Genomic DNA, 14,786 nt, shown 5'->3' on the forward strand with positions numbered 1-14,786 from the left:
AGAAAAAGCAGAATGCTGTGTTACATGGAAAACGAGAAGGAAGAGGGCGCAGACTCAAGGGTCAGCCTTTTGTAGGTGGTGGTGATACGGGGGTTTGAACTCATGGCCTTGTGCTTGCTATGTAGGCACTCTACCACTTGAGCCACCACCCTACCCCAGCCCTTTTTTGCTTTATTTTTCAAGCAGGGTCTTGCGTTTTTGCCCAGAGCTTGCCTCTAACCAAGATCCTCCTACCAAGCCTCCCGTGTAGCTGGGATCACAGGCATACGCACCCACACCTGGCTTACTGATAGAGACGGAGCCTCACTAACTTTTTGCCTAGGCGATGCCCAGCCTAGAGTCAGCCTCATAGAGAACAAGAGGAAGTGCCAAATCCCAGGTCTCCATGTGAGGCCACCAGAGACCATCACGAAGGATGAGAGGAGGAGGCGCTAATCCTCTGGCCCTGAGACCCAAGGAAAGACCTCCATTGTTCACATGGGGGACAGACCTGAAGGAAGCAGTTATAGGGTGGGCTGGCTTAGGAGGTCAAAGCTCACCCTGTGGACATGCACAGATGGACAAGGACTCAGAAGCCATGACCCGCTATTCTTTCCTCACAGACTTTTGAGTCCCAATGAGACTGATGCACAACATATTCAAGTCCCTTCCAAGACACTGTGGGCCAGAGCCTTGAGGCTAAAAAGATGGGCCCATCAAGATGGGGGAAAAACCTACCAACTTCAGGAGAATGCCTGGTCAGAGCCTGTGGATATGCCTGCTTTGGGACTGGCCACATGGCTGCCACCTGCCCTCAGCCACTCAGAGGCTCCCAAGGCAGGACACCCATAGGCAAAATTTGCCCAACCCCAGAGAAGTCACTCAAAAAAAGTATTTTGGAGAGAAACAGGGCTTTAAAAGTATAATGAGCATGCCTGTAATCCTAGCACTCAAGAGGCAGAAATTGAGAAGACTGCAGTTCAAGGCTATACTGGGCAAAAAGTTAGCAAGAACCCATCTCAACAAACAAGTCAGGCTCAGTGGCTCACTTCTGTAACCCCAGCTACTCAGGAGTTAAGAGATGGAAAGGATCACGATTTCAAGCCAGCTCAGGCAAAAAATTAGAGACCCCATCTCAAGCAATAAGCTGGGCAAGATGGTTCAAACCTGTGATCCCAGCTACAGGGGAGGCAGAGGTAAATAAAGCAAAAATGGGCTGGTGGAGTGACAAGTGCCACCTGCCTAGCAAGCATGAGGCCCTGAGTTCAACATGCCAGTGAAGCTGGGACACACTCTGTTCCAGGGTTTGCTGCCAGGATTCCACTTTCCAAACTCTCAATCCCAATGCCCTCTAGGAGTAAGACTCTGCAAGGGGTGGGTGAAGGCAGCCAGGACACACAGTACCTGGCCAGTATCCCACCACTACCCATACATGCATGCACACGCAAGGCCTGGCTGCAGAGCCATGCCGGCCAACTGGACACTGCCCTGGCTCACCCATACCTACCTTCCTTCAGCAGGTCGGTGATATCAGCCTGGTATCGGTTTCCCACTCGAATCTCCCCTTTATCAGCCAGAAGGGTCTTCTGCTGTGGGTCGTAGACTAGAGAATAGAAGAAGAAATCCTGAAAAATACCACACACAAGACAGAGGTGTCAGACAAGCCCTTGCCTCCTGCGGGCTGCTCCCGATAAACTGGTCACACCCTGGAGGACAGGAGATAGGTACATGCCTGTGGTGACCCCAGGGCAGAGGCTACTGCAACAACAGGAGAAATGCAGTGAGAGCTGGGGGACCCAATGGGCTGCACTGCAGTTATGCATGCACACGAGGCACAGAACATTCTGGAGATGCAGACGCCCACCACAGCATGGGTGCAGCTTCTCATGGCAGCTCTAGCTCCTTTCCCCGTCTGTGAATACCTCAGATCTCTACCAGGCTCCCTTGGGGCCCAAACTCCCAAGACACAGCCTCTCCCAAACTCCATCCTGTACTTTTTTGTTGTTGTTGTTGTTGCTGTACTGGGGTTTGAACCCAGGGCCTCATGCTTGCTAGGCAGGTGCTCTACCACTTGAGCCACTCCGCCAGCCCTTTCTTGTGTCAAGTATTTTTGAAATAGGGTCTTGCAAACTATTTGCCCGGGCCTGGCTTTGAACCCAATCCTCCTGATCTCTGCCTCCTGAGTAGCGAGGATTACAGACGTGAGCCATCGGCAGAAACAGCATGAAGCTGGCTTGGTGCTGGCTCCTGTGGCTGCACTCAACCCCAACCACAGTACCTGGGCTCCTGCTCATCTCTGTGCTTGCATTCCACAGTCCTCAAATCCTCTGGCTCTTTGTCTAGCCCTTGCCCACTACCATTCTGAAAATGACCAACTCTTTTCAGCAGCTGCATCTGGATGCTGGCCCTGCACACTCATGAGTCCTAGGAGCAAGAGTTGTGCTGTCTGGGGCACTGTCCCAGTTCCCATTCCAGCTGGTTCTTTATCCAGATCTGCCACTATGTTCAGGGCACACTACCATTTCTCTAAATTACAGAAACCACAAAATTTGCTGTGCCTGTCTCTCTAGCAGCAAGGACTTGGCCTGACTGCTGAGTGTCCCTTCTGCTGGCTCCTGCTTGTCTGTGACGTTGACTGTTCTCGGCTCAAATCCCTGTTTCTCGTGACTTTGCCTGTGAGGGCTGAGACCTGGAATGGCATGCCTCCCACAGTCTGCTGGCACTTGCACCTGCCAGACCCTAGTGAACCCAACCAGAACCCAGTGGATTAGTCCACTGTGAGGCTGCTCAGACCACCTGATGAAAAAGTGGGAAAGGCTACTGCCACACACACACACGAGTGCCCAGGCAGCATTCACAGCCTGCGTTTTTCTCAGTGTTTGGGAAATGTACATTTCCTAAAAAGGTAAGTGGAAAACATCAAAGAACACTCAGACCCCACTGCCTGGAGACAAGCAGTGCCAAGGGCACTGGGTGCATGCGGACAGGCTGGCACGTCTTCTTGTGGCTACTCAAGACTCCTGGCTCTGAGGCCATGCAGCTCTCCCCGAACCACAGACTGTTCAGACCAGTCTATGTCCAGGTTTTGTGTGGCAGGAGTGGGACTGTGGCCAAGAACTCATGGCAGTGCCCCCAGAGTGGGCCCGCCATCCGCTCAGGGACTGGACACAGAGTAACAGGAATCCCGCATAAGGAGTGCAGCTTTAAATGCAGGACCTGCATGACCATCCTGGCTCCCTTAGGGCCCAAGTCTCAGTGGTACCGTTTGGTCTCAGCTAGCTGAATACAGGAGAGCCTCAGGCTACAGCCCAGGGTAGCAGTCCTAAAAGAAGCCAAGTCCCAGGCTGGGGGATGCACCTGCCTTTACCTGACCCCAGATGTTTCCTTAAACTGCCACGTGTCTTCTAAATAACTCCCATACTCAGTTACTCCGGCCCACCTGGCTTTAGAAACCTGACCTTCCCATCAGCTGTGTCCACAGCATTCTCAGAGACATTGCTTCCCTGGGAACAGGTGGCACTATCTGGAGATGTTTGGGTTGTCACTGCTTGGGGTGGCATCTGGTGCTTAACAGCCCACAATGTATAGGGTGGCCCTAAAAAAAGAACTATCTGCCCCAAATGTAGCAGTGCCACGGCTGGGCAAGAAGCCCTAGGGTCACCTCAGGCCAGGGACAGAGGTGGCCTATCTGTCTGCTCTCCATGTGATGTTAGTCAAGTCTCCTGTCAGAATCCGCCCTGGACAAAAGTACCCACCTACCACAACCATGTCCTCCACTGGGAGGGCATCTGGGAGGAACTGGACCCCAGTGCAGGCATCTGGGGACTCGGAAAGGAGGGAAGCCTGGGAAACACTGCCCAGGGGACACCTAGAAGAAGTGACCACTGGGACACCATCTTGCTGCTCCTCAGAATGCTGTCTTCAGGGCACTGTGGGTCAGAAAGGGCCTGGGCCCAGTGAGGTAGAAAGGTGCCTGCCCAGATCAAAGGTACCAGGACAGTGCAGGAGGGTGGGGGTAGGGTGGACAGCTGTGGCAGACACTGAGCCTCACCTCACGTTCCAGGTAGGACTTGAGTGACTCAGTCTCGTTGAGCAGGGTGACGCTGCACTTGCCCCTGGAAGAGAAGGATCAGCAGGTGGAGGAATAACGGATAGCAGGGCCCTGGGCAGGGGCCGTGGAAGCTACCTGATGTGGGTGGCAGGCAGAGACTCCAGCTGCCGGGAGAGGAACAGCTCCCGATGCCGCAGCTGGTGCTTCAGCTTCTCTGGCAGGTCCACCATCTCTGGGTTCTCCACTTCCTCCTCCACTTCCCCTGAAGGACAAAGAGGCCCTGTTAATATGACTCTGCAGGAACTGGCTGCCAGCCCCAGCCCCAGTTCCAGCCCCCAAGTTGGCTCCCCACGTGCAGGGCACTGAGTGCAGGATGGCCACCTCCCTGCCTGGCCCGTACCCTGCCCACCCGGCAGCAACCCAGGAGCTTGGGCAGGACCCTGCAGATGCTCCGGCACCAACCTAGAAGGCAGTACCCCCTGGACATCAGGTGGAAGAGGAGAAGGACACGGTGTCCAGAGCCAATCTTAGAAGCAGGCCAGAGAGAGCAAGGAAAAAGAAGGGCAGATGCTACACGTCCAGGACAGGAGGGATAGAGGCAGGTGCCCTCAGTCCCAGGCCCTCTCTTCCTGCCCTCGAGGCAGGCCAGCCCTACACAGCCTGCCACAGACCTTCCTGCACAGCAGGAACCCCTTGGGGCTGGGGACACAGTCAAGGCTAGGCTGCAGGTCAGACACGGGGAAGCCCCCTCCTCAGCTAGCCAGCAGGGGACGCGGGGACGGGCATGCAGGTGGCCCGTTCCAGGTTATATTCATCCACGCGTCACCCGCCCCAGCCCAGGGACACAGACGCGAGGACACCCTCCTTGCAGAAGTCGGCTCTTACCTTCCTCACCGGTGTCCGCCCCCGGTCCGGCTCTATAGCAGACTGACAGGGCTACATAACAGACAGACAGCGCCGGATGGCAGGTTAGCGCCAGCACCGGCCGCTTGCTCCCTGCCCAGGGCCCGGACCGAGGAGACACGGGGGCCATAGGCCTCCCAATGGGGGGCAAAGACCACCCAGCTGAAGAACCCTTGTGCCTCGGCATCCTACCCAGCCGACCTCGGCCTCCCGCCCACCTGCAGCCCATACCTCTTCACATGGCTGCCTGACACCCTCCCTACGATCAGCTCCTGGTCTCTCCAGGCAAACCACTCCCCCTACACACCACAGGAGTCAGGAGCCAGCTTCTCCTTAGAGGGCAAGGACAGATGACCAGGGTCCCCTGGACACAACTTCCAAGACTGAGAGAAAGAGGACCGATGGGTCAGCAGCTGGAGCTTCCAACTGGAGGGTACTAACCACTAGAAGGGGCCCAGACTGAGCACCAAGGCCTTGCCCAACACTCAGATAGCTTGGTTGCTGCCTACTACCCCATACTAAAGAACAAAATATTTCTTGGTCTGTCTCCACCCCCCACACACACACAACTGGGGTATGTGGAGCAGTGCTCCCTTCCCTACTGTGGCCCAGGACTGCCCAGTGTGGCCACCAGGGGGATGCCCCGACCACTGTGTCACCCAGGCCCAGGTCCCACCCAGTCAGCCAGGCCTGGCTGCTGTCTGCTGCTACCTGGTGGTGACTATTGGAAGTCCTGGCACATCTGGGCAAGGGAGCCCCCAGCCTTTTACAGCTCAGACTGAGGCCAGGACTGAGGAGACTTAGGTTTGCTCCAGGGTGGCCGGGCTGGTCCCAAGTACCTGGAGCATCAGCACCACTGAGCTGCTGGTCAGCCTATCCATGGAGCAGCCAGGAAATGCGCACACGCTGTACCCTAAGCTCGAGACATCACATGGGCCTCAGATGCCCATTCGCCACCCCTGCATCAGCTTCTGCTCACACCAGTCCTATGTTGGGCAGCATGGCTAGGGAACGGGGCCAGGGCCCCACTGACAGATGGGACCCATGGGCTTCAGCTCCTCAGGCACAGTGGCTCCAGGATGCCCCCACCTATCCCAGCCTAAGAGCAGGGCTGCCCTCACATAGCCCCATTTACTACCTCTGACCTCCAGCTCCCCAGTAAACCCCTCAATGGGGGTGAATCCTCGGGGTGGGGAGGGTTGGGAAGCTGGGGAAGCCAGGGGCAGGTTCTGCCTCCCACCTGAGTCCTGCTGCTCTGCTAAGCCCCAGCCTCACTCTGGAGAGCGCTGGGGAGATACCAGGTCAGTCCCCACCTGTTCCCCCAACCAGAAGTGGTTTCTGTGTTGCAAGGACAGCAGCCTGGTTCTTGCCTCCTGCCCACAGTGATTGAGCTACACGCCTCAACAGGGCTTGGGAAGCAGGGACCTGTGGGGGGGGTCACAGGCCTCCCTGACACGTTCCTGTCATTAGGGCTCCCCTTCTGTGGGGGCCAGTTGTGTGCCCTGGCTGCAGGGGGCTCACTGTTAACAGGAAGAGCAGCAGTGGGCAGCCCCAAGGACAAGGGCCCTGCAATCACCAAGAGACAGCCACAGACCCAACGCCCTTTTCCTCAGCTTGGCTTAGTTCACAGGAGGCCTGGGCAGCCAGCCCTGCAGGGATCCTGGGACAGCCGTCCTACCTCTCCCAGAGGCCCTCAGAACACTCATCTTCCTCTTCAGAGACACCCGCCACCCAGGCCACCTGGACCAGCAGTGAGGTCCTGGCCAGCAGGCCCCAAACAGGTCACAGCTCCTCCAGCAGGCCATCACACTCCCCTGGGCAAACACAGACTCGGACCTCATGCCTGCAGCCACACTGAGTACCCCCAGAACATGTAGTCTGTGTACCCCCAGATCCCCAGGCTTTGGAGTCAAGAAGGAGGGCAGCTAAAGCCTGCATCCAGCATAGGTCCCTCTGTAAGAAGGGAAAGAGGATGCCTCTTCCTTTTGGAAGCCAATCCCAACAAAGACCCATCAACAGCACACTGGAAGAGTCTCCCAGGGCTGCAGGTAGCCCTGGACAGGATGGCAGCAACTTCACCCCATAATTCCCCACCCTGCTGTCAGCTCTGACTCCTTCCTTGCCCTTACATACATTCCCTCAAACAGACGTGCTGGGGACAAAATCAACAGGCCTGCCACCTGACCCATGGACACCATAGGGGGTCCCCAGTTCCTGCAGACTGACTTCCACCCAGAAGAAGCAGGACTGTGGGAGCTACAGGTGAGTCTTGGGCCCCCCAAGGAGAAGAGACTTGGGGACAATGCCTACAGAGCTCATAGTGGGAAAGTTCCTGTGCCTGAGTAGACAGCCTAGGCAGCCCTGTGGTCAGACTCTGAGGGCCAAGACAGCCAGAAACACCCATGCCCCTCATCCCACACATGCTCACAGTCCCCAGATTAAGGGAGATCCCACCCTAGGTGACCAGACACATGTAGCAGCTGGGACCTCTGTCCCCAGACATGTGGGGAAATAGGGCCAAGCCCCCAGGATCCAGCAGCCTGGGGCTCACACAGCCCTTGCTCCACACTTAACGACCTCCCAAGTGCACAAGACTGAACCAGTCTAGGGATGCCTATTTTGGCACAGGAGGTCAGACTCTGAACAAGGATAAGAGCAAATGTCCAGGAGGGGAAGAAAAGAACCCCTCTAATCAGTGTTCGTGAGACTTGAGTTTGAATTCTAAGAACAAGGAGGGAAGGACTTGCTTTCTGAATACCCTTAGAAATGTCCTAGCAAAATGAAAACAGCCCTTGCCCTGGGCAAGCACCTCCCCTGGCCCCTACCCCATAGGCCAGGCAGCCGCCATCCCCAGCTGATCCATAATACAGTCATATGACAGGGAGAAGCACCAAGAAGGACACTATTCACCCCAGCCCATGGGAAACTGAGGGTCTGTGCATCTGCTGGGGCCCTCAGGTGCCTTACCCAAGCCCAGCTGCAGAGCAGAGAGGATACAGCAGGCTGGCAGAGAGTGGCCTCAGAAAGCTAGAACCTGAGAGAGGGCCCTGGGGAGCCAGGCAGATGGAGGTCCCCTCGCCAGGCAGGTCAACCCCGAGGGAAGGCAGAGACTCACTTGCATGCTTGTCTGCCAGGGCGATGAGGGTGCTGGAGATGTCCCGCCTCCGGTAGAAACACACCACCTTGGCCTCCACGTTCCCGTTGGCCGTCTGTAACAGTAAGGCACAGCGTCTGAGCAGCAGCCAGCCAAGGACACATCTACGAAGGATCCCAGTCATGTCTATCCCTTTGAACCCTGGGAAAGGGGTGAAGCTTAACACCTTGCCCTGGTGGGGGCCCCAAGCAGTCAGTGAATTGGGGGCAGTCAAGAGGACCCAGGGGGTGGGGGCAGGGGGGAGAAACGAACCAAGCCTTGTATGCACATATGAATAATAAAAGAAAAATGAAAAAAAAAAAGAGGACCCAGAAGATGCAGACTGGACTACATCCACACTAAAACTCCACCCCTCAGTAAGCTGCCTGTGAACATCCCGGAAAAGGCCCCTGTGCCTGGCAGGACCTTGGCCACCCCTGGAGCCCAGCCTCTCTTACAACCCCCAGTAACCGGCACACAGGAGATACTAGGATGGTTACTGGGGACTCCACATAGACAGCAGCCCTGAGGAGGTGGGGTGGCTGAGTGAGTCCCTGCACTGGGATCCCAGCTTGCTTCCGTCAGAAATGCCCAAGATTGCTCTGCCCCCAGACTTCAGCCAAGTTCCACTGTGCCTTTGGTGTGAGGAGTAGCCATTCTCCCTCCAATTTGGCCCAAACTCTACCACTGTCCACCAGGAGGGCAGGCAAAAGCACAGCTTGGGATTTGGACCTGTTTCACAAATGCAGCCACCCAGATAGGACGCAGGCCAACTGTGTGCCTCCATCTGGACTCCTGGAACACTTAATGTCCACACACTGGTACTAGCAAGGAACGCAGCCCAGGATTATTATCTCCAACTAGCCAGAGTGCTTAAAAATGCTAGATAATGATGTAAGCATGATCCTGACCTCTTGCCCACCTGTGGGTGGAGAGCCTACATAAAATTACTTGGAGTTCTCCTGCACAGGACATTTGTCCCTGCCCCATTTGTCTACCTGTCCACTTCCAGCAGCGTGGCTGTGTTTGGAGCAGTCATCAACACTCAACCATTCTGTCAGTTAAGCCATCCTGGTGTGGCCACTGGGACCTCACTTTGGTCCACACATCCCTGACACTACGCCATGGTGGAGTGCAGCATTTTTTACAAACTGAGTTTATCAAAGCAACAACAGCCTCCATCGACCCTGTCACCACAGACCAGGCCTCTTCACCCTCGCCCCACACCCAGCCCAACAAACACTACCTGACCCTACAACACCGTATTTTTATTAAATCTGTTTTCCATCTTTGTACTCTGATTACATATGACTATGTAAAAATGGCTGAGCCAACACAGCCACGTTCCTCCTTTTCCTCGTTTCCTGAGTTCACAAACCTTGCATTCTTCCATTTGCCTAGCTGCTTTCCACGTAACCATCCTGGACTCCTCCAAATGGGCTCAGCAGCAGAGCCCCTGAACAAACGCTGTCCTCTGAGTGTCTTGGCCGGGTTCCTCTGCCTTCCTTTCCAGGTTGGCTGCCCTGTTCAGTAGTGTGCAGCCTCCCCAGCTTCCTGCGACCTGGCAAGTGTGGACCCGCCATCCACCAGGCAGTGGCCATTTGGCTGGGCCGTGTTCGCGAGGCTCATGGAACCTCAGACTGCTCTCTTGCAGCACTGCCATGGAGAAGGCAAACAGCTGTGTACCCAGCTCTGCGTATACAACCTACTTGTCCTTCTAAAAACACTTCATCCCTCCCATGGTCTGAAATTTTCAGATATGTCCTGAAGGAGGCCCTTTGTCAGTCCTGGGATGCTTCTTGATTTCATAGGTCACTCCTGCCTTTGCTGGCAGGCTCTCGTTTCCTGTAATTCCCACCAAGTAGATAGTGGGCCATAGGGCTGAATCCCTAGTTTTTGGAGCTCTGTCTTTCAGTCTGTCCTATCTTACTTTGGGGGGCCATATCATCAACTCTCACCTACTTTTGAGAGCCCATGTTCAAGAGCTGCCCACACCCCAAGTCCTCAGCCACTTCAGTGTGCTCAGTTCTGTCTTTAGTTTCCTTCCATGCCCACACAGCACCTCTCCTCATTCTGTTCACGTTTGTATTGTCTTTCATATTAATAACTTTCCCAAACATCTCATCCTCTTGTCCACGGGGAGCTTCATAAAAGCTGAACAGCTGAGTGCACAGGGACCTCAGAGCAAGGGATATGAGCCACCACAGTGCTGGGCTGGGTGGTACCCTGCTCCCCAAGAACATGCTCACAAGGAAAGCCTGTCTGAGCTGTGCTTGCCTGGGCCAGGTGCCTTGAATGCGGGTCTTGCTGCAGCCACCGGAGGACTCTGCAGGCTTCTCTGATTTCCGTACTTCTAGCCTATTTTATGCATTTGGTTATTTCTTGAGTTGGGCACAGAGCATCATCCCACACACCTGGGCAGGCACTAGAGCTTCTTGGCTCCACCAAACGGTTCACTTCCTGACACCTCTGGCAAGGGCCTATCCTCATCCCCCCACCCCAGTGCACAGCTTGTGGCATTCCTGTTCTCTTTTAGGGTGCCAGGTGAGGTAACAGAAGGATTCCTGGAAGCCCCTCCAACCTCCCTCTCCTCTGGAATCGTGGGATTCTTCATTGCTGGGTACTCAGTCAGGGTTCCTGCAGCTCTTCTACGTGGCTGAGCATGCCAGCTACCATTGATGGCCAGGGACCTCAAGCAAGTCACAAAGCTGTGCTAAAGTGTGGAAGACAGCAAGCATGCTCCTCACAGATTCACATGGGGACCAGTGTCAAGGTACGAGATCGAGGCCTAAGCAGGAGCCCCATTCTTACAGCAGCAGGGGCTTTGGACAGAGGCTCAGTGACACCGGTCTCCAGCTGGGAATCTGGGCACACATGGCTCCTTCCTCCCCATCACCTGTCGTTGGTGCGGAAGGCCAAGGGGAGCCGCTCCTTACATGGCCTCACGCCACTGCCCTGGCAAGCTTGTACCGCACAAGCTTGGCAACCCCGCCACACATCTCTGGGGAAGATGGGGCTGGCAGCTGCTAGGTATGTGGGGCTATCGGCTACCTGCCAGCTGCAATCTCACTGCAGGCAGAGGGTGGAAAGGGACATGTGGACACCCAGCCTGCTCCACTGCAGAGGAGGAGCTGCTCTGAGCACTGTCCTCACATTCTCAAGTCTACGCATGCTGAGAAGTGAATGGGAACCTGCTGGGCCACACATAGGGTCAGTCGCCTATTCTAGCTGAGAGCACCAGCCATTTCACCCCAGCCCCACTCCTCCTGCATGCTGAGAGCAGGGCAGGCTGTGAGCAGGGCCACCAGGCAAGGTGCCTGCCAGGACTCGAGTTCCAGCAGCCTTGCAAGTTAGGAGGCTGTCATGCAAGCAGGCAGGGTCTGCACCAACTGGAGTAGTGAAGTAAGCCAGAGGACACCCCAGAGCCCACCTGTGCCACCAAGAACTCCAGACCCTGGAACCTGCTGGATCACTGACAAGCCCTCCTCACGCCTTGTCCCTAACTGAGCTGATGGCAGATGCTACAGCCCAAGGTCTTCAGCCAACACAGCACAGGCAGTACAAGCCCAACAAAGCTGGCAGGGCCAGACTCTGGAGGCCTATTCCCTGGGCCACACCAAGGCACCTACCAGGGCCCAGGGTCAGGTTCAGTATGGTGAAGCCTGGGAGGCACGCTGCCCTTCCCCTCCCCATCCTGTCTGATCCAAAGAATCCCAAGTCACCTCTGCCACCAAGCCCGAAGTCCAGGAAACAGCTCCTCTTACTGGCCTACTGGAACTCAGGGAGACTACAGTTGTCCTGGAACCCCTAAGCTAGGGTATAGGGCTGGGAGAAGGCAGCCACAAGGATGTTGGTTTGCGAAGTGCCCAGCACCACACCCGGCCACTCAGCTGAGGAGGGGACGTGCCTGACTTGGCACCCTGGGAAGTTTCCAACCAGGAGCCGGCCTGGGGAAGGCAGGCCACGAGTGGGCAGTCCCCATCTCCTGATGGTCCACAGTGGGATACACCCACTTGTTCTAGTAGAGCCAACGGCAACTTTGGCATGACCTGCCCAACTGCACCTCACTTCCCCAGGTGCCAGGAGGCAGAAGCCACCCCAAACAGTGAGCCAGGCTTTGGAATTCATGTGTCCAACTCCCTGTCTGAACGGCCCCAGTCCCCATCCCACGCAGGCTCTGGGTGCTCTCTGGGTCTTGGCTTATGGACACAATCACATCCTATGACCAAGTGCAAGTGCCTACCAAGAATTCTCAGTAGACACAGCCCAGGGCAGGAAGTGACTACGGCGAGAGGACATCAAGCCCCCTCCCCCTTCCCCCCAGAACGAATGCCGCATGCATCCTCTAGGCTGCAGTGGGCAAAGTGAGTAGTACTGCAGTGCCCCACAGGAGTCCTGTAGCTGGGGAGCCACCTTGGGGCTGTTGAGGACTTGGGTGAAATGTGAGGCTGGTGGGCAAGTGGGGCAGGGAATAGCCAGCCAGTCTTCCCATTAGGCCACCTGCTCAGAGCCACTGAGGACCACTGTCACTGGTGTTCAGCTGGTCTCCAGAGTCATCTGTCTGAGTACTGACTCTGCTCAGGCCCAAGAGGGCGCCCCAGGCGGACCAGTACCCACTGGGCAAAGGGTCAGGTTGATGGTAGCTCAAGGTCACACTGAATATGTGCTCACAGAAGCCGATTATGACCCCAAAGAGACCACTAGGCACCCACTCATGGCCTCTCCTGGAGGGAGACCCAGGTCTAAGCAGCCCAGAAGCACAGGAAGACCCTGACCACTCATCCCCACTCTATACCCTCCACCCTATCCCCAAGGCCAGATGGCAGTGCTACCTTGTTGAGCTCCTCAATCCTTCGGATGAGGTATGGGTTGCTGGAGGAGTTCTCAAAGTAGACATAGTCTGCAAACAGATATACAAGAGTGTTAGGCACATCATCAATCCAGAGCCCAGTTCTTTGATGGCCCTCAGTTCTCCCCAACCTCCTGTATGACTAGGAGGCTCATACAGATCCTGTTGGTAGGGGAATCCCTACCCCAGTTCTGATCACTGGGGCTCAAGAACAGGGCCCCTAACACCAGAGGCGGCAGGCACAGTAACCCACACTGCAGATGGGTGCTAGGCCACAGCATAGCTGGATAGGCAAAGGGGACTCTAGACAGGAAACTGCAGCCCCCACCCTGTGTCCACATGCATACTGCCCACAGGAGCAAGGGCCCTCCTGGGGAGGTCATGGGGGCCACCTGCAACTTCCCCTACTGCAGCTCCCTGAGTGAGCTCCACAGCTTTCCTGAGACACTGCCAGGGCCGGGGGGGGCACCTTCCCAAGCAGCTGCTGCTGGCCTGGATGATGTGTCTGCCATCCACCCCCAGGGGCCGTCTCAGCATGGAGGTTCACCAGTCCCCATTCACCTTTCCCCCAAACAACAGAAGGAGCAGAGTGCAGACCAGGGCTTCCCAGGCAAACAGGCTCAGAAACAGAGCCACTGCCCCAGGAATCACAGGGTCACCCTCATCTGAGCCCAGAGAAATGTGATCCTGAGGTGCCACCACTACCACCCTGAAGGGGGTCTCATGGGACTGTTAGGTCAGTGCACACCTTTACCCCTTGGTGAAACCACAGATTAAAAAAGACCAAACATTCTGGAAGGCCAGAGAGTCCAGACCACCCTGTCACAGCTCAAGGCTCCAAGGAGTCCCAGGGCAGTCACAGGGGCTCGGCTGTGGGAGCAGGTGGTACTGGAGCCTTGGCAAACCTAGTGAGTGGCCCCTGCCCCACCCTACAACCAGGCCAGGAGGGCCATCTTGCTGAAATGGGCTCACATGTCCACCAGAGCCCACAAATGGGCAGAGTCAGCAGCTAAGGACCAGCACACAGGAGCTCAGCCTAACTCTGTGCACAGCTTGAACCTACACAGCCAGCACCCGTGCAAGGGCGCAGGAGCATAGCCCTCTCTGGCACACAGGTGCAGACCTGTGCACTGTGTGCTCTGCCCCGAGTCTGTGTCACTACATCGCCCAGTGGGTTGGACATGGCCATGCCCTCAGAGCTCCAGGGGGCACCCAGAGGGATATACATAGCTACAGTGAATGGTGTGCCAGAAAAAAAGCAAGGCCCACAGGAAGTCAAGGTTTCTTTTCAGAAACCACAGGGCTTCTTTTCAGAGGGAGCGGAAGGTTCTGAACTTAAGACTGGGCCTTGGTGGTGCATCCCTCAAAAAAAAAAAATCCCTGAATTATTTATTCTCGACGAGTGAATTTCATCACATGTGGATTACATACTGTTTTTTAGCTGGGCACTGGTGGCTCATGCCAGTAATCCTAGCCACTAAGGAGGCAGGAATCGGGAGGATCGAGGTTCGAAGCCAGCCCAGGAAAATAGCTCCACAAGACCCTATCTTGAAAAAAACCCCTTCACAGAAAAGGGCTGGTGGAGCGGCTCAAGGTGTAGGCCCTGAATTTAGCTCCAGTACCGCAAAAAAAAAAGAAAAAAAAAAAAACTTTTAAAAAAGGTTTCAAGTTGGGCATACCTACGCATGTCTGGAACCTCCACCACTTGGTGGAGATAGGAGGGGCACAAGTTCAAGGCCAGGCAGCAAAGAGACCCCATCTCAAAAACAAATAAAGGCCAGGTACAAAACAGGGCTGGCAGAGTGGCTCAAGTGGCAGAGCACCTGCCTAGCAAGTGTAAGGCCCTGAGTTCAAAGCCCAGTACCACCAAA

The 14,786-nt window shown here is 55.8% G+C and overlaps 1 protein-coding gene and 1 non-coding gene across 4 annotated transcripts in view; both read right to left on the minus strand.

The window, feature by feature from the left end:
* Positions 1–14,786, minus strand: part of Mta1 (metastasis associated 1) — a 42,719-nt gene that overhangs the window by 13,696 nt on the left and 14,237 nt on the right. For 2 of the 3 annotated variants that reach the window (XM_020159489.2, XM_020159492.2), the window contains exons 2-7: positions 12,899–12,966; positions 8,049–8,142; positions 4,916–4,966; positions 4,166–4,292; positions 4,031–4,094; positions 1,487–1,604 (exon numbers count right to left, since the gene is read on the minus strand). In XM_020159489.2, coding sequence (XP_020015078.1) covers positions 1,487–1,604; positions 4,031–4,094; positions 4,166–4,292; positions 4,916–4,966; positions 8,049–8,142; positions 12,899–12,966 — 522 coding nt within the window. The remainder of the gene's footprint in view (positions 1–1,486; positions 1,605–4,030; positions 4,095–4,165; positions 4,293–4,915; positions 4,967–8,048; positions 8,143–12,898; positions 12,967–14,786) is intronic. The other variant, XM_020159490.2, reaches the window with a different exon arrangement.
* Positions 1,991–2,061, minus strand: Trnaa-agc (transfer RNA alanine (anticodon AGC)). The gene has a single exon. It is a non-coding gene; the product is annotated as a tRNA-Ala (tRNA).

This window comes from Castor canadensis, chromosome 3, assembly GCF_047511655.1.
Source record: "Castor canadensis chromosome 3, mCasCan1.hap1v2, whole genome shotgun sequence".
Lineage (NCBI taxonomy): Eukaryota > Metazoa > Chordata > Mammalia > Rodentia > Castoridae > Castor > Castor canadensis.